At 49.6% G+C, this 24,385-nt stretch overlaps 2 protein-coding genes across 8 annotated transcripts in view; one reads left to right on the forward strand and one right to left on the reverse strand.

Annotated features, from left to right (window-relative positions):
* ATP6V1H (ATPase H+ transporting V1 subunit H) overlaps positions 1–21,815 on the reverse strand; it is an 81,868-nt gene extending 60,053 nt beyond the window's left edge. For 2 of the 4 annotated variants that reach the window (XM_081258740.1, XM_081258739.1), the window contains exons 1-2: positions 21,729–21,815; positions 496–724 (exon numbers count right to left, since the gene is read on the reverse strand). The gene's annotated coding sequence lies outside the window, so the exon portion shown is untranslated. Of the gene's footprint in view, positions 1–495; positions 725–4,891; positions 5,076–21,728 lie in introns of all 4 variants that reach the window. The other 2 variants (XM_081258742.1, XM_081258741.1) reach the window with 2 other exon arrangements.
* Positions 1–24,385, forward strand: part of RGS20 (regulator of G protein signaling 20) — a 73,792-nt gene that overhangs the window by 3,803 nt on the left and 45,604 nt on the right. Inside the window, exon 2 of one of the 4 annotated variants that reach the window (XM_081258747.1) lies at positions 21,648–21,947. In XM_081258747.1, the coding sequence (XP_081114873.1) occupies positions 21,648–21,947 (300 nt within the window). The other 3 variants (XM_081258746.1, XM_081258743.1, XM_081258745.1) reach the window with 3 other exon arrangements.

Genomic DNA, 24,385 nt, shown 5'->3' on the forward strand with positions numbered 1-24,385 from the left:
CCCAGTAATAAAAGTGCTCAGAGCTTAGACAAGCAAGTGTTCTACGCAAAATTATTGTTCATATCATTTCAATGTCGATGCCCCTCTAAGAGCACAGACTCCTAAGTGTTCTCCTGTTCCAGATGTGTGACCCCTTGAGCATCTGATCAAAGCACTTGTTTTGAGACATTACACACTAAAAGGAGAGAAACCAATTCCAAGGCCCCAAAGGGTACCTATGAAGACAGCGGAGCTTTGTGTGGCAAAAAGGATAGAAGAAAGAAGAGAGGAAGAAATACCTTAGTGAGAAAGGGATTATGCTTCTAGTATCCAGCACCTTCACATTAACATATTCAGGAGACAAAGTTGTTCCGTCCTGCCTCCAGTTGTGAAAGGGTCAGTTCACTGAGAAGGACAAAGATGGTTCCTATCTTTCCGGAGACCCTCGGTAAAGAGTTCTGTACTAATTTGCTGAACATCTGAGAGGCTCACAAACCTGCTTAGGGAAAGGCTCACCTGGAAGTCTGTCGTGGTTACATCTTCCGTCCTTGGCGCGTACGGGTTAGCCGGGAATCCTTGGGTTCCTACTGCAGGTGTTTCCAGGTGAACAAAGGAAGGAGGGCTCACCGGGCTCCAGACTCAGGGGCTTCTGGGAAAATGTAATTCTTCCCGCCCGTGGGCATATCGTGTAAAACCCAGTGTCAGCGTCTTCATTCTCCACAAGATTTTTCTACTCTGAAAATAACTATACAAAAAAGATCCACATCAGTCCTCTTCTTCAAAGTTTTAGATGAAAACTTTTAAATACAAGTTTTGATCATGTTTACCAACTTTTTTTAACATTTAAATAATTGTCTTTCAGGGTTTTACATTAAATATTGGGTTTTTGCCACTGGATTATATTTTTAGAGACAAACATCTCCACCAGCGCCACCAAATAATTTGGTTGAGCAAAGGTAGACTATTTTTATGGATTTCTTTGCTCATCTGAAGTTTTTCTGAATGAGAATGGGTTAGAGGATATATAGCATTAGGTAGTTTTCTAACTTAGCTTGAGTTTGAAACTTAGCTTTTGTTCTTTCTCTTTTTTTAAATAAATATATTTATTTTTGGCTGTGTTGGGTCTTCGTTGCTGCGCGCAGGCTTTCTCCAGTTGCAACGAGCAGGGGTTACTCTTTGTTGCGGTGCGTGGGCTTCTCATTGCGGTGGCTTCTCCTGTTGTGGAGCACGGGCTCAGTAGTTGTGGCTCGTGGACTCAGTAGTTGTGGCTTGCAGGCTCTAGAGCGCAGGCTCAGTAGTTGTGGCGCACGGGCTTAGTTGCTCCGTGGCATGTGGGATCTTCCTGGACCAGGGCTCGAACCTGTGTCCCCTGCATCGACAGGCAGATTCTTAACCACTGCACCACCAGGGAAGCCCTTAGCTTTTGTTCTTGAGACTGTAAACCTAGAGTTTCTGGACACACAAACGAATGGCAGTATTTCTAAAAGTGACGGCTCTGAAGTGCTTCGTGTATGTTACCAGTCACACCAGGCTCAGGGCACATGGTAAGAAGCCACTTATTCTTTGGTGTCTCCGGATTCTCACACACGGCTTGATTTCCAGGGCGTGTGACAAGAGCCACACAGGGCTTCTCTGCAGCCCAACCAGCATCGCTGCCTGGAGGTTCAGCCTAAGGAGCCAGGTGCTTTCTGCTGCCACTGGTAGCTTTGCTGTCGGCTGACACTGACTGAACCACCAGGGCATACTCACGTAGGACACAGAAGACACGTCTTAATAACTCGGGCCCGTGTTATATTCATTATAATATTCAAGCAGATGTTGCATTTCTGAAATGAGTGAGACATCACCAAAAACTGTAGAAAAGGAAGCTTTGCATGGAGATAAGACATTCTGTTATCAATTTTGAAAAGGAGGGAGACTTTTAATAGCAGATTGGACACCACAAAAATTAAAAGTATCGAAGTAGGAAATATCAAAATAAAGAAATGTTTGAAAAAGTCTATCAGAACACAGAGGAGAAAGATAAATTAAAATTATGAGGGAGGAGAGGAAATAAGGGATACAGAGGACAGATCTTCGAAATTCACCCTAGGGATAGATAAGAGGAACAGATTAAAAGGGGATCTGAGCAGTGAAATAGCAATAATCAATTTTTTTAAAAAACACAATTTTATATTCCTGATATAAGTAAAGATTTCATATAATAATTTGAGAATACATATTGTATTCCGTCAGACAATAGAAACTAAATCTAGTAATATCTTCATAGACTGTTCAAATTTCAAAAATTAAGACACCATTTCTATAAATATCCAAAAGGGGGAAAATGAGATTACCTACAAGGAAACAAAAAAAAAAAAACTTTACCTTATAGTTCTCTGAAGCACTAAATAACTGAAAACAATAGACTTATAACTAGAGAGCTTTCAAAAAAAAAAAAAGAAAAAAACTGTGTCTCAAGACTTATTCATAGCCAGGTGTCATTCATGCCTTAGCACAAGAGAAAGATATTTTAAGATATGCCAGGATGTGGATGACACATGACACAACTGCACTTCCTGTATAATCACATGAAAATTCTTGTCAGAGCCACAAAAGATAGGGCAGAATGAGAACCCACGAATGAGAGAGTCACGGTTCACAGGGGTTGGTGGTAACTATTGAAACAGTTAATCAGATGGAACTAATAGAGGTAAAAGTGACTGTAAGGTGTGACCATTCTTTAGAAGTCTAGTTGTATTATAAAAAGCAAGCGGAAAAGAGTGAGGGAAGAGGCTGACCTCGCCAGATTAACTGGCAGAGCAAGGGACATCGGGCCTCAGTCCTCGCGTCTGGTGGAAGAAAGTTGGAAGGATTCTGCCTGGACAGCATCTCTAAAACGGAGGGAGGGGCGCCTTTGAGGGGGTGGAGCCAGATGCCGGCCAAGGGAAAGGCAGTGATGTCCCCTTGACCGTCTAAAGACTGTCCAGCTCAAATGGGACTGCAGTTATGCTTTTTAAAAAGTCCCAAGAGGCACGCGGAAGTGTTTGCAGAGCAAATGACTGTGACTTTCCACTTGCTTTAAAATAATCCAGGAGGAGAGGAAGGCAGGGCAGAGAGGAGGCGAAGCAAAACTGGCAATGTGCTGATAACTGCTGAAACGGTGATGGATATGAGGGTTTGTTAGTATGTTTGCTCAGTTTATTATTTTTTTTAATTTTGAAAATAAACATAACAAAAACATTTTTGTTAAAAATCACAAAGACTAGAGCTTAGAATTTACCCTTTAAAATTAAATAACAAATTCAATAAATACAGCTTTCCTTATTCTATTTATATACCACAGTGGGAGCAGCTAGTACATGCATTAGGCTTTCACTGGATGCAAGACTGAACTTAACCTTTCAGAAAAAATTTAAATGGCAAAAGATCCTGCCTGGAAGTCTAAAAAGTATACTGTAAAAAATCCGTGTTGGCCTCGGCGTGCTGTTTAGACTTCTATTCATAAATTTTATCGCTCTCAGATTTTAAATTTATGGTTAGGAAGAAATATATCGAAGTCTTATTTCCATTGTGCAATAAAGATCTCATAATATCATGTTGTTGGCTTTCCTGCCAAAATCAAGCCAGCCTTCACCAAACCATAAAACCACTGCAAACATGTTAGAATATTTAAAGTTTTGCCTTCCTGCAGGGTAAAGATGTAGATGAAATTTACTGGGAATCTTAGATAGTAATCTTGTGTTATAGGTTCAATACTAACCGTTTATTTCCATTCCGTGCATAAAGCAATTCAGATTAGGCTTGTATCATTTGAGAGCTTATTTTAGAAACCTCTGCAAAAATGGTTTTATACTTACTGCGTTTTAAATGACTGAAATAAGTAGTTTTAAAATGAAGCAACTATGTTAAAAGATAATAGTTTAAACTATGCAGTGACAATGGGCATATATTCAAATATTCAAGAGTAAAACCCAAATTGCAGACTACGTAAGCAATTTAATTTGAGGTCAATGATGTAACCAAATATGTTTTTCCATAAGAATCTATTTTGCTGATGTGATTTTGCATTCTCAGCACTAAAAATTATAAGGATTCATTTTCAAGTGAGAGACCATTCTAAGGACTGTTATTCAAAAACAGACTGAGAATGAATGAAATATCATAAGCAGAGTCTCAACACATTTTTGTAGCTTCCTGTTCAAACTGCACCTGACTAGAAGAGAAAAGTAAACAGCAGGGAGGCAGGAGCCTAGCAGCTCAGAAACCTGACCCCAGGGGTCTGTGGAAGGTGCTGGAAAAGGCTCAGACCAATTCGGCTGTCGCTGCCTCTCCACGTCCTCCCTGCCAGTGCCCAGGAGAGAGAGTCCAACCCAGGGGGGTCTGGTGCCTACGCCTGGGTCAACAGCCCTGGCCATTCCGTCGGCTGTGAGACAGGCTTAAATAGCTGTCCAGCACGAGTTTTGAGTTTGCAACTTAGAAGCAGCATGTGGACCTCCGAAGGCAACCACGCACTCAAAGGAGAGAGCCCGATTTCGATGTTTGAGTTCGGGCATCCTGACATCTATTGCTCAAGAGCTTATGATCCCATCTCAGAGATAAATCCATCCTTCTCCTGTTTATCCCTATTTAGCAAAGATCTGTGGATAGGCCCTCCACAGCTGCAGTATAGTCCCCATACATCCCCTGCCCGAGGGGACATGGGTGGACGCTGAAGTTTTCGTGTGACCCTCTCTGCTCTCTTGACTCAGACCAGATGGATCCAGTGTGGGTCACCTGATAACTCAGACACATGGGGACATGACTATTTTTACCTATAAGTTATCAGGAGGGGTTGCTTGAGGTTATGTAAAAAATCGTTGAGCAAAATATGGCCAAATGGAATGAATAAAACGTGGCTAGAAAGAAGTGATCAAAAGCACGTGATATTTACCAATTCCACTCCACGTTTCCCAGTTCTGTAGTAAATCTGCTCTCTCTGCTTCTGCAACTTAGATTTAATCCTGTTTATTTGAGACTCTGATCTGCGACCCTTTGCCCAGAAGGTCACATGTTCTGAAGGATGTATTTTTTGAAGTTTTCAGTGGAAGAGAGCGCGTTGTTCCGTCAGCACCATCCTAGGAGGACATGTACTTAATTATATGGACACTTCTGCTGCAGAACAAGTTTGCTGGATTGACAAATAAGCGTATGATCAGCAAACAAGAGCCAGGTCCTATCACTGCCTTTTCTGTTTTTGTCTTTTCCTAAAAACAGCTGTCAAGTGACTGTTTTTAAGAACTCACTAGTGTCAGCAAAATCTGTAGGGCTCCTCTTTCCCAGAGTTTCTGTCTCAGAGAAGAAAGCCAGGCATGTCTGTCATCTGTTGGCCCCTGGGGGAGCCCAGGCTTTGGGGGCCCGTCATCGCCCCATGTATATTCTGACAACATTGAGAGAGGCAAGTTATGAGGGAAGGAAGCAAAGAAGGTCTCCCCGGCACCACAGCCATCACCCTGGGTCCAACAGGGAGATGAGACGTTCTCCTCTCTCTGCGCCCACCCACACCTTCCCCAGTATCCCCAGGCGTACCCTGGGCATCTCAGCCTCTCATTCTGGCCTGGCTTCTCCCATTAGGAAACAAAGGAAGCTCACGTTCATTTGGCGCTTAGATGTGAATGAACGAATGTATCGCTCCTGCTCACAAAATCTGCAGGGAATGCTAGTATTAGATCCCCGAGCATGAACTCTTCCAAGAGTGTAATAGGGGCGAATAAACTCTGACCCGGTGTTTGGCGGCCTCTGGTCCCTCCCCAGAAGCCATGCTGTGGCCTGGTCCCACCCCAGCCCCATCTGGCTGGGCTTCTACCGCGGCCGGTGTCCTCCCTTCACCCCAGAACCTCCTCTGTCCGACGCAGTCTCGGCCAAAGGCCAGATAACTCCGCTTGGCTCATCCATCAGAAATGGGTTGTTTTTTACAGCCATGAAATCACAAGGGGGAGAGAAAAAAAAAAAAGAATGCCTTTGGAGTGTAGGAAATCGGGGAAGTGGAAGGCTGACTACATTTTCAAATTCCTCCTCGCTGAGTCAAGATTTAGTGCCCAGCAGCTTTCTTGTCACACAAGCCTCCATCTCAGGCGCAGATGCAGGCACCATGCTGAGGATCCCAAGAGCAAGACAGTGCTCCCTTGTTTTTTAAAAGACTGGAGGGAGTGAGGGACGGTAAATGGTGACATCTGGTGGAAATGCAAGCACTGCAGGATTTCAAACTAGTAAAACTTGAGGCTGGGTTGTAACTAATCAAAGTCTGATGACTCAAAGATGTCCTTTATCCCAACTACAGGAGTTCAGTTACGCGCATCCTTCCGGCCTGCCCAGGTCTAAACCGCCACCAGGCAGTGTGATGACACAAAGCAATCTCTTCGGAATGGCAAGCAGGGTCTTTGAATTCAGGTCCAAGTTAGGTTTAATTCTCTGAGTCTTGGTTTTATCATCTATGAAATCACAACAGTTATACCTGTCACATATAACTTCATTTGGTTGTTTTTTTTATCAGATACTTTGAATATTAAAAAACAACGTGCGTCCAATGACCCAGGCTTCCCTGGGGAACCCCCAGGGCCCACATGCTTGATCTGTAGCCCGTTTCTCCCAGCACAGTTATTAACCTAGTTATTCCCCTCTACTGGTGGGGCCTCACACCTGCTGGGCACGTGGTAAGAGCCTAGTCAATACTGATTGGCTGATTGATTAGTAGATAGAAATGCATTATTGCCCTGCTTCCTTCCCACCACGTGGGTGAAACCCTAATCAGAGATACAAAGTTTTCTCTTGACCTCTTTAACCTGAGGTCACTGTTAAAATCTTTCTTCAGCCAAATGTCTTATGTCCCAAAGGAAATTAATGACAGTTATGAATCCTGAATGGCCCCAAAATGTGTCATTTCAAGTCGGTGCCAGCCTCCAGCTTCCTCAAGGAAAACACTCCTTTTAAAATGCCGGGCAGGGCTTCCCTGGTGGCGCAGTGGTTAAGAATCCACCTGCCAATGCAGGGGACATGGGTTCAAGCCCTGGTCGGGGAAGATCCCACATGCTGCGGGGCAACTAAGCCCATGCACCACAACTACTGAGCCTGTGCTCTAGAGTCTGCAAGTCACAACTACTGAGCCCGTGCGCCACAACTACTGAGCCTGCGCTCTAGAGCCCACGAGCCACAACTACTGAGCCTGTGCTCTAGAGCCCACAAGCCACAACTGCGAGCCCACGGGCCACAACTACTGAAGCCCGCGCGCCTAGAGCCCGTGCTCCGCAACAAGAGAAGCCACCGCAGTGAGACACTCGTGCACTGCAAGGAAGAGTAGCCCCCGCTCGCCGCAACTAGAGAAACCTGTGCGCCTAGAGCCCGTGCTCCGCAACAAGAGAAGCCACCGCAGTGAGACACTCGTGAAACGCAAGGAAGAGTAGCCCCCGCTCGCCGCAACTAGAGAAAGCCCGCATGCAGCAATGAAGACTCAACGCAGCCAAAAATTAAAAATAATAATAATAATAAAATAATAATAAAATGCCAGGCAAAGCCATCCAATTCAGCCAAGTCCAGCTTGGAGAAATCAGGGTCCTCTGACACGTTCTCGGGAAGCTCGGTGAGGCTCCACAGAGCCCACGCAGCCCTCCCGGCCTGTCACAGGCTGTCTGCTTTGGCCAGAACAATGGCTCCCCTTGTTCTCGCCATCCTGTTTGTTGATTTTTGTGCTCCTCCAATGTGACACTGGTGGATCCGGCCCAACGATGGGGACAAATGGAGTGCAGGTGTCCCCTTCGGCGTCAGGCCTTCTGGGAACACCCATTTTAATCAACTCATACCCTCGAGGCATGTGTACGGAATTGGGGCAGATTCTGTCCCACTGTTTCTTGTCTTTTGCAATTTAACAAGACATGAGACACAACGTCTAGAAGTTAAAAACCATGACTTTAAAAAAATCTTTTTATTACAGAAAATGTCAAATATACAGAAAAGCAGAGAAAAACAGAATGATAAAACCCTAGGTACCCCTTACACAGCCTCCACAATCATCAAATCCAGGTCATGTCACTTCTGAGTTCATTCATTTAACAAATACTGACTGAATACACATTATGTCCCAGGACTGCTTTAGGCTTTTCAGGCATGGGTCTGAATAAGGCACAGTCCTGACACATACTGGGCTTGGAGCCACACAGGGAAACGGACTGTCACTGTCACCACCGAGGGCAGGAAGTGCTGTGGTCAGAGAAAGGAGATGGGCAGCTGACCCAGTCTTGGTGAGATCCCCAGGGAAACGGCATCTAAGCTGAGCCTTGAAGGCTAAGTGGGAGATCACCCAGGAAGAGAAGAGGAGGCCCAGACTGGGAAAGGGGTGTGATGCCGGCAGAGGGAATGGTTTATACAGAGAGCAGGAATGCAAAGGAACAAGGGGATTTTAGGAACCGAAGGATGCTTAATGTGATTGGAGCCTGGAGTACAAAAGAACAGTGAGAAAGTTGGGTGAGTGAACGGAGTATCAGCAAATCACGAAAGGTCTTTTATGCCACATTAAGTCCTGTAGAGACATGAGGGGCCACAGAATGGTTAGAGGGAGGGAAGTAACACGATCACGTCTGCCTCTTAGAAAGGTCACCCATTCTGCAGGGTGGGGAACGGATTAGAGTAGACAGAGGCGCAGTGTAGACGCCAAGGCGGGACCTGTGGAGGAGTCGGCTGCAATTTAATAAAGGAGCCAGCCAGTCCAGCGGGGACGCTGAAGTGCATGCTTAGGGCACTCTAGAGCTTTCTCTGTGGATTCTGCTGTGTCTCCACTTCAAGGCAGGGCCAAGGTTTGGGTTTGGGGCTGGTGTACGTGTGCTTAGGATTCAAACGACAGCAGTGTTAGCAGCTTTCACATACATGTACACAACTGAAGAAAGAGAAGACTGAGTATCGCGGACGCCTCTGTCCCTGCACTTGTCAACCTTATACTTGCCTCCACGGGCTCTTAGGATTTTAACAAAAGGGTTTTTCATTTCTCAAAGTTACTGACATCAAGCCTTGAAAAGCCTTGGGATGAAACATCATAATCTGAATCCTATCATAATCTGTTCCTTTAACTTCTTAAGAGAAACTTTTTCACTGCAGTGAAAAAGAAATCCGTGGTTTAAAATTATGTTAGACTAAGACGGTCAATCATTTTGGAAAGCTCTGCTGCACTAAGATTGCAAGCTTTCTTGCAAAAAATAGATAATTAAACAGAGACTTTGGACATTACACTGAGTTTCAACTGTACTGCCTTTCAGCTTAGAATAACAATATTATGGACTCCACAGATTTAATTTACCAAAGGTGTCTGACGTTATGAGACGGATTCTCCTAACGCCTTCACTTCATCCCTTACTATCTAAAATGTCAGGGGCTTCTCTATTAGTGCCTAAAATACTATTCCTTAAGTTTAGGTAAATCAGACTATTAATTTAGTAAGGAAATGGAGAACTAACAGGCACGTGGTTAACTGACCTAGCACCTGTAGAGTTGAACTTAGCAATTCAATCTCCTCTGCAGGTTTGGAAGCATAACTAGTCCTGGAATTCTCATTACTCGCTGAGTGTGAGAACAAAGGTAAATGGGAATTTTGGTCTAAGAGAATCATTGTGGTCAAAGGTACTTAATTACAACTGGAAACTACCAGAGGCACGTGGGGAATATGAGTGAACAGTACCACTGTCGTTGATTGCTGCCATCCGCGTCAGTAAATAATGCCCCTATGTCCTGGGTGTGGAGTCACAAAGCATCGCAGCCAGGAGTTACAGGCTGGTGGCCCAGCTCTGCCTTTTACTTGTCCTAGCAAACATCATCTAACCTCACTGGTCTGCAGTTTCCTCATGAAACAGCCGGGGGAGTGGGGCAGGGAGATGGGGGCAGGGGGCAGTGATTGGTCAAGTAACATATAGGAGAATATTTTGTAACTGTTCATATATCAGGGTAAAAAATGTCACTTATTTTTATGATAAAAATAAGTATGTAAAATATAGTGGGGATTTTGTTAGGGGACTGCCTACTATTTCCTAGGAATAGCTTGTTTGGTAAATATGTATATATATATATATATATATATATATAATTTTTTGAATTGTAATCATCCATGATTTTAAAAGACTATACTAGTTTATACAGAGGTAATTTTTATAGAGCTGGAGATCCCAGAAAAACATCACTAAAGCTTCAAATATGAGCTTTGAATTTTTCTCTTTAATTTTCTGATATTTTATGTAATAAGAATTCCCCTCCTGATCTCTGGAGATACAGAATATTTCAGAAGACAGAGCACAGGCTTTAGCTTAGTTTACTTTTATTTTCCTTTCTTCTCTTTTTCAGCCTCTTAAAGGAACTAACAAATACGAAAAATGGGGGAGGAAAATTTTGAAGTCTTAGGACTTTGGTACATGGATCTTTTTTTTTTTTTTTTTTTTTTTTGCGGTACGCGGGCCTCTCACTGCTGTGGCCTCTCTCATTGCGGAGCACAGGCTCCGGACGCGCAGGCTCAGTGGCCATGGCTCACGAGCCCAGCCGCTCTGCGGCATGTGGGATCCTCCCGGACCGGGGCACGAACCCGTGCTCCCTGCATCGGCAGGTGGCCTCTCAACCACTGCGCCACCAGGGAAGCCCCATGGATCTTTTTTATTCTTACTATTTAAAAATGTTTTTGTTAATTTATGTTTTTAATTAAAGTATTCGAAATGAGAATCGTGCAACCCCACAGCTGTGAACGGATGTGATTGCTGTGGTCACCCCACAAAGGCAGGATGGACCCCCTGCCCGGCACCTGCCCAAGATGTGGTTCTGGTGTCCAGACCAGTGAGGTCACACGCACACCAGAGAGCATAGAAAGGTTTATTACTCACACGATGCAGCCTCTGAGGAGGGCAGGATGGAAGCAGGTCCAGAAATGGCTTGAGAGAGAAGAGAAAGGGGATCTGCTTGGGGTTTCCATGGCCGGGCCGGGCCGAGGGTTCTCCTTGGCAAGGGCCAGGGCTTACCTGGTTGGACCTTCCCACGGGAGCCAAGGGAGAGGGCACCTGGTGTCCCGTATCAGCCGCCCAGATGTGGGACAGAACGGGGACAGTGGTGGGACCTGGAAGCTGTCGGCAGTCGGGCATTAAAAATGAAGTCAAACTCTTTATTACCCACTCTCTGTTACAATAATACAGAGCCCAGAAGTGCATACAACACAGTAAGTCTCCATCTGGCCAGTCAGCAACCTCCATTCCCCATAAAGGCAAACGCTCACCACTCTTACCAGCTTCTACATATCCTGCAGAGATGGTCTTATGTATATAAAAACATGTAAACGTAAACACACACACACACACACACACACACACACACACACACACACACACACGTCATTCCTTTTACTAAAGACCAAAGGATGGAAACCAGATAGCCCAGGGTTTGCTTAAATTCCTTCACACTTGTTCTGTTGTCTTCTAGATAAGAGTCTTTGGCGAGGCCATTTCACCTTTCTGAGTCTCAGTGCAGCCTTCTGTTACACGGAGATGAGACATACCTGCTTGCCGGACTGTGACAAGGAATAAACGACGTGTCACACGACCGATGTCTGGAACAGGGCACACGACGTCCCTTTTACCTCGCTTTCCTTCTGCTTCGCCGGCGGCTCTTTTTCAGCCTCTTTTGCAAATCCCTCTCCCTTTATTGGCTCTGACATATTGGAAATTCCCTAGGCTTTCATCCTGGGCCTTTTTCTCACTCAACTTGTTCTCCCTGGCTAATCTTGGCTGTGTTGACAGCTTTGAGACAGCTTGCGGGTGATGATTCAGCTCTCTCTCCTGCAGTCCACACATGAACATACAGATGTTTACTCACCATCTAGCTTGAAATGTCTCGGCACGTCAAAATCAGCAACCTGTCTTTACCGTTCCCCAAACTTTTTCATGATGGTGAAAGGGTACCATGATCTGCCTGGTTTTGAACTAGAAATTTAGAGGCATAACCCTTGACCTGAATCTTACCCTCATTTCATACCGCTAATCAGTCTTCAAGTTTTGTCCACACTATTCAGGATTATCTCTTGATCCATTTATTTAGTTATATCTCCATCCCTTTTAACACTTCCCTGGATAAACTTACTATCATCTCCCAAAAAATGGATCACAGCAGCCTCTTCTCTGGTCTCCTCTTTCCAGTCATGCCTGCCTCTAAGTGACACCGGAAGTCAGAAATCTTCCTAAAACACAAACCTGACTGTGTTAACCCCGATTCAACTCTGTCCGTGCTCCCCACTTCCATCTGGACGTGTCAAACTCCTTAAGCGGACTCAATCTTGCTCTACCTTTTCATCTCTTTCTAGGGATCTTACCCAATTCCAATAGCTTTCAATATCATTTTATGCTAATGATTCCTAAATTTACGTCTCCAGGATTCCCACCTCTACCCCGAGCTTCAGGCTCTTTCACAACAGCCTTGGGAACGTCTCCATTTGAGTGACTCATAGGCATCCAAAACATGTGTTTACCTGGATTCTTGATTTCCCACCCCGCCTTCCTCATTTCAGCAAGTCACCCAACTGCTCAAGGCAGAAAACCTAGGAATTTTCCTTGAGTCCCTTTTTCTCAGCCTGTACATTGAATCCACCTGACGTCCCGTTAATTCTCTCTAAAATGTCTCCCGTATCTGTCCACTTCTCTCTATTCTATTCCCATTACCTGCCCAAGTTATCCTCTCTCACCTGCACCAGTGTAAAGCCTCCTGTTTCACTGTTCCCATGCTTGTCCTCTTCCAATTCACTCTTACGCAAAGCAGTCAAAGGAGTCTTTAAAATATATAAATCACATGATGTCACTCTCTTGCTTAAAACCTTTCAGTGATTATCTTTGCTTTTAAAATAAAATCCAGGGACTTCCCTGGCAGTCTAGTGGTTAGGACTCTGCACTCCTAATGCAGGGGGCATGGGTTTGACCCCAGGTTCAATCCCTGGTTGGGGAACTAAGATTCCGCATGTCACATGGCGTGGCCAAAAAAAAAATAAAGAAAAAATAAAATAAAATAAATAAAATCCAAAATCCTTACTATGACTTGCTTGCCCCATTCAGTCTACCTAGACTCTTACACCCCCTCATTCAGTACATACAACAGAAGGTCATTTTCTTCCCCACTCACCTTGAATCCAGAGCCTCTAAGACATTGCCTGGAACTTAAGAATATAATAAGCAGGTAATTAATGTTTGTTGAAAGAATGAATAAATGAGTGGCTTACAAGACGCTTCTTGGTCTAATCCCTGCGTCTGCTATTCCTTTTCTACTTTCCCAAACCACAACCTAGCCTTCACTAAATGCTAGGAAAACAATGAGAGTTGGCAATGTCTATCTGGCAGCAGAAATCAAAATGAGGGAACCCCAAGAGGTGGGCGACAACTCTACGGCAGAACCGCGATTGATTAACTCAGCCGCCCGCACCCTCACCTCTGGTGGGCTTTCTCAGGCTCCTCTCCGCTCACATCTTGAAAAGTTTTGAGTGTTTTTTCAATTGTGCTAAAATATAAATAACGTAAAATTTACCATTTTAACCATTTTAAAGCGTATAGTGCAGAAGCATTAAATACATTCACAAGGTTGTGGAACCATTATTACGATCTATTTCCAGAGGTTTTCATCAACCCAAACACTCTGGACCCACTAAACAATAACTCCTCTCCCCCTGGCCCCAAGTAACCTCTCTTCTACTTTCTATCTGTATGTCTGCCTATTTTTGGTATCTCCTATCAATGGACTCATTCAGTATTTGTCCTTTTGTGTTCAGCTTCTTTCACTTAGCATAGGGTTTTCAAGGTTCATCCGTGTTGTAACCTGTGTCAGAATTCTATTTCTGGAGATTGGTTCAAGATGGCGGAGTAGAAGGACATGCGCTCACTCCCTCTTGCAAGAGCACTGGAATCACAACCAACTGCTGGACAATCATCAACAGGAAGACACTGGAACTCCCCAAAAGAGATGCCCCACATCCAAGACAAAGGAGAAGCCGCAAGGAGACGGCAGGAGGGGCGCAATCACAGTAAAATCAAATCCCATAACCGCCGGGTGGGTGACTCACAAACCAGAGAACACTTATACCACAGAAGTCCACCCACTGGAGTGAAGGTTCTGAGCCCCACGTGAGGCTTCCCAACCTGGGGGTCCGGCAACGGGAGCAGGAATTCCCGGAGAATCAGACTTTGAAGGCTAGCGGGATTTGATTGCAGGACTTCGACAGGACTGGGGGGAACAGACACTCCACTCTTGGAGGGCACACACAAAGTAGTGTGCACATGGGGACCCGGGGAAGGAGCAGTGACCCCATAGGAGACTGAACCAGACCTACCTGCTAGTGCTGGAGGGTATCCTGAAGAGGTGGAGGGTGGCTTTGTCTCACCATGGGGACAAGGACACTGGCAGCAGAAGTTCTGGGAAGTACTCCTTGGCGTGAGCCCTCCCAGAGTCCACCATTGGCACCATCAAAGAGCCTGTAGGCGCCAGTGCTGGGTTCCCTCAGGCCAAACAACCAACAGGGAGGGAACACAGCCCCACCCATCAGCAGACAAGCAGATTAAAGTTTTACTCAGCTCTGCCCACCAGGGCAACACCCAGCTCTACCCACCATAAGTCCCTCCCATCAGGAAGCTTGCATAAACCTCTTAGAAGCCTCATCCACCAGAAGGCAGACAGCAGAAGCAAGAACTACAATCCTGCAGCCTGTGGACAAAAACCACATTCACAGAAAGACAGACAAGATGAAAAGGCAGAGGACTATGCACCAAATGAAGGAACAAAATAAAACCTCTGAAAAACTGCTAAATGAAGTGGAGATAGGCAACCTTCCAGAAAAATAATTCAGAAAAATGATAGTGAAGATGATCTAGGACCTCGGAAAAAGAATTGAGGCAAAGATAGAGAAGATGCAAGAAATGTTTAACAAAGACCTAAAAAAATTAAAGCACAAACACCTAGAAGAATTAAAGAACAAACAAACAGAGATGAACAATACAATAACTGAAATGAAAAATACATTAGAAGGAATCAATAGCAGAATAACTGAGGCAGAAGAACGGATAAGTGACCTACAGACAACAAGTGCTGGAGTGGGTGTGGAGAAAAGGGAACAATCTTGCACTGTTGGTGGGAATGTAAATTGATACAGCCATACTGATGGAGAACAGTATGGAGGTTCCTTAAAAAACTAAAAATAGAATTACCATATGACCCAGCAATCCCACTACTGGGCATATACCCTGAGAAAACCATAATTCAAAAAGACACACGCACCCCAATGTTCATTGCAGCACTATTTACAATAGCCAGGTCATGGAAGCAGCCTAAAGGCCCACTGACAGAGGAATGCATAAAGAAGATGTGGTACATACATACAATGGAATATTACTCAGCCATAAAAAGGAACGAAATTAGGTCATTTGTAGAGACGTGGATGGACCTAGAGACTGTCATACAGAGTGAAGTAAGTCAGAAAGATAAAAACAAATATAGTATATTAACGCATATATGTGGAATCTAGAAAAATGGTACAGATGAACTGGTTTGCAAGCAAGAAATAGAGACACAGATGCAGAGAACAAACATATGGACGTCAAGGGGGGAAAGCGGGGGTGGGCAGGTTGGGATGAATTGGGAGATTGGGATTGACATATATACATTTATATGTATAAAACAGATAACTAATAAGAAACCTGCTGTATAAAAAAATAAATAAAATAAAAATCAAATTAAAAAAAGAATTTCATTTCTTTTCATGGCTGCATAATATTTGTTTGCTTTTTAATTCATTTGTCCAACAAATATCTATCAAGCACTTCGTTAAGGGCCAAGGACTATTCTAGGCACTATGCATATTGCCAAGAACAAAAGGGAAAAAGTTAACTACTTACATGGTACTAATAAACAAGTGAACATGTAGTATGTCAGATGGTAATAGGTTCTATGGAAAACCAGTATTACAGGGACAGGTGTATAGGAAGAGGATATCCCAGAGGTAGGGTGGGAACATTCATGTCGGGCCTTGAGAGGGAGTGCAAGGACTTTGGATTTTACTCTGAAAAAAGCGGCCAATAGAAAGTTTGGAGTTCGGGTTAGGGTTAGGGTTACACGGTGACATAAACTGACCTACATTGTAAAGGATATATCTGGTTTCAGTATTGAGATTAGACTATGAGGGAAAATGAGGCAAAAGGGAAGTAAAAATACCACTTAGGGGCTATTCCAATAGTCCAGGTGAAAGATGATAAGACCTGTAGCAGGGTGTATTTGTCAAGGTTCTCCAGAGAATCAGAACCAATAGGATATACATGTGATAGAGAGATAGATAGATAGATAGATAGGTAAATGAAGGAGAGAGAGAGAGGGATTCTAAAGAATTGAATTCACCCGATTGTGGAGGTTGGCAAGTCTGAAACCTGCAGGGCAAGCCAGCCCTACGGATTGGAAATTCAGCTAAGGGTTGGAAATTCAGGTATGAGTTAATGCTTCAGTCTTGGTCTGAAATCCACAGGGCAGTCCAAGCAGGCTGGAAACTCAGGGACGGTTTCTACGTTTCAGTCTTGTGGCCAAATTTCTTCTAAGGGAAACTCTGTTCCGTGCCTCTTCCTTGATCCTGGTGGTTTGCTGGCAATCTTTAGCATTCCTTTGCCTGTAGATGCATCACCTGATCTCTGCCTTCACTTTCACATGACGTTCTTCCTAGGTACCTGTCTGTGTCCAAACTTTCCCTTTTTATAAGGACACCAGTCATACTGGATTAGGGACTCATGCTACTCCGGCAAGACCTCATCTTAACTAATTACATCTGCAGCAACCCTATTTCCAAATAAGGTGATATTCTCAGGTCTTGGGGGTTAGGACTTCAACATACAAATTTGAGGGAGACCCAATTCAGCCTATAACAGAGTGATAGCTGTGTTAAGAGAATATGAGAAGCAGAACTTCCCTGGTGGCATAGTGGTTAAGAATCCACCTGCCAGTGCAGGGGACAGGGGTTCGAGCCCTGGTCCGGGAAGATCCCACATGCCGCAGAGCAACTAAGCCCGTGTGCCACAACTGCTGAGCCTGCGCTCTAGAGCCCGCAAACCACAACTACTGAGCCCGCGTGCCACAACTACTGAAGTCCGTGTGCCTAGAGCCTGTGCTCCGCAACAAGAGAAGCCACCGCAATGAGAAGCCCATGCACCGCAACCAAGAGTAGACCCCGCTCGCCGCAACTAGAGAAAGCCCGCGCGCAGCAATGAAGACCCAACACAGCCAAAGAGAAATAAATAAATTTATTTTTAAGTAGATTAAAAAAAAGACAATATGAGAAGCAGTTGGATTTGACTGAAGAGTATGAAGGAAAGAAAGGAGTCAGGGATACTCCAATGTTTTTGACCTGAATTAAAATAATCAAGTCGCCATTTACTGAGACGGTGAAGATTGCAGGAGGAGAAAGTTTGGAGGGGAAAATTAGAGTTCAGTTTGGGATAGAATTCAAATAAATACATGGATACATTCAAATAGAGACCCACCTCCTGTCCTAAGCTGCTCACTTGGTTTGGAATACCGGCAGGGTGGCAGAAGTCCCCGTCATCTCAGCGAAAACAGAGGAGATAGAGCCTGGGAGTGTTTCCCTTCCCCGCGCACACACACGTCACCCAAGTGGCCCTCATTTCTGGTGCACTCCACTTCTGTTCATGGCCCACCTTCCTCGTTACCTTTGTTCCATCATTCCACATCTCCTATGACACCTCCCCATAAGCCTTAGAAGGTTATTAAGAGATTGAAGTCAGAAGTAACTAAGAGCTGCAGAGGTTCCCTCTTTTTTTTTTTTTTCAGAGGTACTCTTTTTAACAGCTGTACTTTCACTAGCAACATTAAAATTCTAAGTGAACCTTAACAGAAACGTTTGATTAATTTTTCAGTTGGCCTCAAATTAATATTAACCTGTGACTCTAGTATCCATGGTCTGTTTGTCTTATTTATTGTTGCTTCTCCAATCTGCATGATTTACAGTCAGCACAAGCAAAGATTTGCCTCTATAGTTTTCAATCACTCTGAATTAGATTCTTAGATCCAAGTGGAAAAATGACTTCTCCAAACAATAGAAAATTAAAATGCATAGTAGGGCTAAACCACAGCAAAAGAGAATTTTTTAAAATAAAGTTCAGGAAAAAATAGGTCATCTCATAAAATTAAATCTAATTTCAATTTCCATTCTGACTGTGATTTTAATTCTAAGTTCTCAGAATGTTTTGGTAATAAAGTGGGTTAATTCTGCCACGGAGGTTTCCTTTATGAAAGGGTACTATTTAGGGGTGAATGAAAAATTTTCAATTTGCCTTTTAAAGGGGTGAGACTTTGTTGGTATTGATTAGGGGTGTGGTGATTTTCTCCTCTTCATGGTTCAATAACCAACATGATCAATGAGGCGAGTGGATACGCGATCAGAATAAGGTACTCCCTAAGTCTTCCGGATCCCTAAGGAGCAGTGCTTTCAGGAATACGGATGCCAAGATGATTCCCTTTGGCGACTACGTTTTTGAAACCTTCAGACCGTCATCTAGAATCTGGCCTGAAAGGAAGACAGGGCTTTTTGGAGTGATCAGTACCGCCGGCGGCTGAAGTCCTCTCCTCAGATAACGGTTCTCAGATCGAATTTTGTGGCTACATTGACATTCCGTGCTCTGACCTTGCTAGAACGACCGAAGGAAGTGGACGCGTTTCAGCACCCGACAGCCCCGCCAGTCAGAGAAGCCTCCGTCCCTCGCAAAGACAGGAGACAGAACTGGGCAGCCGGCTGCTCATCCGGAGGGAAAAGACCACGCCAGGGAAGAGGAAAAGGTGAAGTTCTCCGGAGACGCACAGGAGCCGGCCTTGGCGTTTCTGGGGCTGAGTGTGGGACTTCCCTTCTGCAGAAACATTTCCCCTGCTTCCCTCCCAAGCGTCTCTGTCTCGGAGCGCAGCAGCGCAGCGGAATGCCTAATGAAGCGTGCCCAGCAAGGGGCGTCCAGCGGCTCGGGAAGCAGGGCTGGGGCGGGAGGGGGAGAGTCTGGTTACAGGTTCACACGTTCTGGGAAAACCATTCGGAAACCTGAGCTGGAGACGCAAATGCCGGGACCCACGCAAGGTCGGGGGCGTGCCCTTCGGGCCCCGGCAGCCGGGCGTGCGCTCTCCGCCTCGCTCCAGCGCGTGCCTGAAGCCGGTCGGGAAGGCCGCGGGCGGAGCCGTCAAGCTCCGGGCCGCCGGGGACCGCGGCGCTTCTCTCTGGGCATCCTTAGCATACGGTCCTTCCGAGCCGGGGCCGCGTCTGCTGGGGTGCCTGCGGCCACGGGCACCGCGCTGGAGCGGACGCGGCCGACAGCCCACGCTCCCCGCAGGTGCGCACGGGGTCAGCAGCGGCCCGCCCGCGTCCAGGGGCGCCGCCGCGGCCGAGCCCCGCTTCCCACCCACCCCGGCCAGGGGCGCGTCGTCTGCGGCCCTCCCTAGGAGACAGACACTGGGCGCCGAGTCCCGCTCCGAGCGTTTTCCAAATCGCTCATTTCCCTCTCGAGCGAGCTTCTGGCGCTTATCCAGGAGCCTCCCGGGCTCCCAGCTCCAACCCCTGAAATAAAGGCGGCGCCTGTCCAGAGAGTGGGGGAGGGGAGAGGCCCGTGTGCACGCGGAGAAAGAAAATACTGGGAGAACGACCCCGTTCTCTAGGAAAAGGTAATGAGGGGAAGAGAAAGAGTGTGAACTACTCAGAAATGCAAAGCGAGCTCCACTCTCGCCGGGCGCATACAAACGAGGGAGCGACGAATCAGCCGACGCGGCCGGCGGCGGCCCAGGAAGGGCCTCATGCATGAGAATGGGTTGCTAGGTTTCCTCGTTCCCTCCGACACCCGCTTCCCACAAGACATCCACCGGCGGAAGAAAGCAGGCCGGGCCCGGCCACGGCAGAGCGGGGGGCGGTGTGGGGGGGGACCGCGCCAAGCCCCCGAGGCCGCTCCCGCCGTCAGGACCCTGGAGAGCGGCAGCCGCGCCCAGGGGACCCGCGCCTCGCCGCGCGGTCCCTCGCCTTCGCGGCTTCCCGCCTCCACCTTCATTTTTCTTGGCAACCACTTCTCTCGCTCTTCACCAACAGATTAAATTGCCTTTTTGTTTTGCTTGAGGGGGCTGTTTGGATTGGCTGAGTTAGGTTCCGGTTTGTAACTTCACTAAGTATTAGTGGACCAAGAAGCCCTGAGAGCTCCAAAACGAGAGCCTGAACGAGGCGGGTGACCTTAAAAAGCCACTGAGGGACTTCCCTGGTGGCGCAGGGGTGAAGAATCTGCCTGCCAGTGCAGGGGACACGAATTCGAGCCCTGGTCTGGGAAGATCCCACATGCCGCGGAGCAACTAAGCCCGTGCGCCACAACTACCGAGCCTGCGATCTAGAGCCCGCGAGCCACGACTACTGAGCCTGCACTCTAGAGCCCGCAAGCCACAACTACGGAGCCTGCGCGCCACAAGTACTGAAGCCCCGCCACCTAGAGCCCGTGCTCCACAACAAGAGAAGCCACCGCAATGAGAAGCCCACGCTCCGCAACAAAGAGTAGCCTCCGCTCGCCACAACTAGGGAAAGCCCGGGCGCAGCAACGAAGGCCCAACGCAGCCATAAATTAATTAATTAATTAATTAATAAGCCACTGAGTTCAATCCTTTACTTCGTAAATGAATCAGACCAACTCAAAGAATAAAGAATCTCCCAAGGTTTGCCATGGAGTTCATTTCAAGGATGGGTCTAGACCCCTGGGCCTCTGACTTCTAAATTAATGTTTCCCTATGCCTTCCAAGAAAATAATACCCTTATCTTAACCTAGGCCGCTTAGCTCTCCCAAGCAACAAGTGGAGGGTGGAAAGGCCTGTGTTCGGGGAAGTAAGATGGCCACAGCGAGTGTGGAAAGGGGGCCTGCAGACTGTGCTCTTAAGTCCTGGTCTCCCCTGACCCCTGCACCCAGCACCCAGCACAACCAAAGTCACATGGCCAGTCCCTTTTCCGCCAGCCTGAGGATCCCTCAGTCTTCTGCCTGTATCCAAGCCTCCCCTGGACACCTATCACAAGGACCTAGTAACCTCATACCACCAACTTCTGGTAGAGCTCTGGGCACTTTGGAAGGTGGGAAAGGACAGGGGGAAAGAGGAGCCAGAGCCAGAGCTGCAAGAGTGAACTGGGAGATCTTCATCCGAAGTCGAAAGAACCAAGAGAGGTGAACACGGACGCTCCCGTACGCGGCACCTCACCGTGAAGGTGCCTACGAATTCCCTGGAATGTGAACATTCCGATTCTCATGCGGTAGGTCAGGATAGGGTCTGAGGTTCTGCATTCCCAACAAGCTCCTGGCTATTATCCAAGCTGCTGGCCCAGGGACCACACTCTGAGTAGCAAGGAGTTTGAAAGGGGTGGGGGGAGAATGGGAGGGAGGGGAAGCAGGGAAGAGAGGGGGGGAAGGAGAGAAGGGGATCTCCCTTGCTAAGCAGAGGCCTTTCCTTTTGCTCTCACCGACCTTCTCCTGCACCCCGAAAGCAATGCCTCGAAACGCCGCAGTAACTGGCACTCTGCACCTTTTCTTCAGTCTGTAGCGGGACCCGACAGTGACGGTGTGTGATTTTGTTTCTCTCCTCCCCCTCCTCTCGCCCTGCCCGCCGCCGGCCCTGCACAGCTCCCAGGCTCGCCCGCTGCCCCGAAGCTGATCGGCCTCCTCTCTGGCACGCTCTCCGGCCTCGCGCGCTTCTTCGCTCACCTTCTCCAGCGACCCCTTCCTGGGGCTCCCCGGCGGCGCCCGGACTTCTCTCTTCTGCTCCCCGCCCTGCCAGCCGCTGGGCTCGCGCCGGGCCAGGAGGAGCGGCCGGGCCGCCTCTCGCTCCTGCTCAGGGCAGCTCTGGCACTGCCCGGCCGACCCCCAGGGGGACGCCTGCCCCGGGAAGAGGACGCCGGCGCCGGGCAGAGCCCGCCCAGGCCCGTGAGTACTGTGCTTTCCGCCGCCCAATCCGCGGCCTCAGCGGGACGCCAGTTTCCCGGGTTCCTCCCTAACCCCGACTGACCCACTCCACGTGGGGCGAGCAGGGGATCCCGCCAGCAAGGGGAGAAGGGGAGGGGGGCGGGTGGGAAGGTCGAGACCCGGCCGAGAACGCTCACGGAAAAGGTGCCGGCGGCCGCCGGACACCCCTCCCCCCAGGAGACCCTCTTCTCGGGCCACTTCCTCCCAGAGCCTACGGAAGAGGGGGGGAAGCCCCAGTCCTCCCCGAAGCCGCTTCCCTAACTCACGCGTCGCTCTCCTGCCCCTCCTCCAAGCCTCCCCCGGACGAGCCTCCGCCCCCTCCTCGCGCTCCCACTCCCCAGCCCCCGGCTACGGCGCGCTCGGGAGGCCAGGGAGGAAATGACGTGATGTTATTTTAGTGTCAGGTCGGCTTCCAGCTTCAGTTTACCCCGCCGAGCTCGGGTGCACGGCCCGGAGGTCCGACCGCGTCTCCCGAGGCCACACCGGGGGCTCCAGGGCTCCGTGCCCGCAGAGCTGGTCGGCGGCGGCGGCGGGGTTCCCGCCACCCTCCGGGTCCCCCCCTTCCCCGGACTCGGGAGTTACCCCCCGCCCCCCAGCCAGGTGGGACCTTCGGCTCCGGCAGGCGGGGAGGGGGCGAGGAACCCCTTTCCAGTTTGGTACCTCCGGAGGCGGAGGCTGCAGCCGGGTGGGGCGGGGGTAGAGCTGGAGAAGCACCCCGGGGAAAGGGAGATGGTGGGGACCGGCCTCCAGAGGCGGAGAGTCCACGGCCGGACCCTCCGGGTACGAGCACCCCGGCGCGCCGCGCACCCCGCGCGCACACACGGGTGCCTCCCCCCGCCCGCTCCATTCACAAGATCCCAGCGCGCGCTCTCGCACGCCGGGGTCCCGCTCGGCCCCCGCGCGCCCAAGCATAGGGAGAGCCGAGGGGGCTCTGCGGGGCCCACGCTCTCGGTACTTCCTAACCCAGGACTGAAAAAGGGAACCACGGTCCCGGCAAGGATGGGGACCCCCGCCCCGCCGCAGAGAAGCGCGCCGCCGCGGGAGGGAAACGAGCCCTGGGTGGCCCGGCCGGGGAGGGGGGAGGGAGGGGCGGGGAGAGGCAGAGGCGAGGGAGGTTGGGGGGGGGGAGATGAAGGCGACAGGAAAGACGGAGAGCCAGAGGAAGAGGAAAGCCGGGGAGAGCGATCGCGGGCGTAGCGAGGGCAGCACCTAGAATTATCATAAAAATAAGGCACTCGCGGGACGCATGCGCACGGCCGACGGAGGCGCGCGGGCCGCAGCTCCCCCTCGGGTTCGCAGGGCAGACGGTGGAAGCGTGAGTACCCACTTCCTTAACGCCCCCTTCTCCCTCCTGGACTCGCCCTGTGGCCTCGGGCCGGGAGGTGACCGGAGCCGGGCGGGGCGCACACGCTTGGCTGGACCACGGTGGCGGGAGCGGGTCAGCATGCAGGGTGTGCGGGGCTTGGGGTGTGACCGTGTCTCAGGGGGCTCCGCCGGGGCGTCCGCACGGTTCGACCTCTGTGGCCCGGCATCAGCGAGTGGGTGGTCTACTGACACCCGAAGCAGACCTGGGAAACCCCGGGCGCCGGAGGCGGGCAGTCTGAGTGCAGGTGGGAAGGAAGCGGAGATGCTCCCGGAATCGCAGCGGAGACGCGCCACTACGGCGGGGACCCGAGGAGCCGGGCGGGAAGCGGGCGCCCGCCGCGGACCCCGGGGGCCTGACTCGGTGTCGCCACTGAAGCTCGGAAAACCGAATGGGCAGAACCGTCCCCACGCTCTGCCCGAGCCGAGGGGGGCGGGGTGGGTGGCGGGCGCCGCGGGTATTTTTCTTGCAGGAACCCGGCGATTGAGTCTTCCGCGCTCTCGGGGCTGCGCTCGGAAGTTGGAACGAGTCTGGCGCCCGGGCTGCGGGGACCTCCGGGACGGCGGCGCGCGGCAGGGACTGGGCTTCGGGGGGTCGGCGGGCGCGGCGATTCCCCTCCCCCGGGGGTGGGCGGGGGAGGGGGTCGCGGAGGCGGCGGGCTTCCGGCGGGCTTGGCTGGTGCGCCCGGGGCGCTCCCGCGGCGGGGGGAGCGGGCGGGAAGGGATGGGCAGCGGGGGAGGGGGGCGGTGGGGGAAAGGTCTGGGGAGGGCAGCGCGCGGGGACCTGAGCGGCTTGCGAGCCCCCGGGCGTCGCCAGCGTCCGAGGAGAGCCCGGGCGGGCGGCCGCGGCGCGGAGCGAGCCCGGCGGCGGCGAAGGGCGCGGGCGCGGGCGCGGGGCGGGGCGGGGGACGCGGCCCCGCCAGCAGCTCAGCCCCCCGCGCCCCCCGAGGCGGGCCGGGTGGAGGAGTGAGCGCCGAGGCCGAGTTTCTGGCCGGGAGGGGGCGGGCGCTCCGAGGGAACTCGCTCCCACATCCCTT

Source organism: Mesoplodon bidens, assembly GCF_964165515.1.
Source record: "Mesoplodon bidens genome assembly, chromosome: 16".
NCBI classification, from domain to species: Eukaryota; Metazoa; Chordata; class Mammalia; order Artiodactyla; family Ziphiidae; genus Mesoplodon; species Mesoplodon bidens.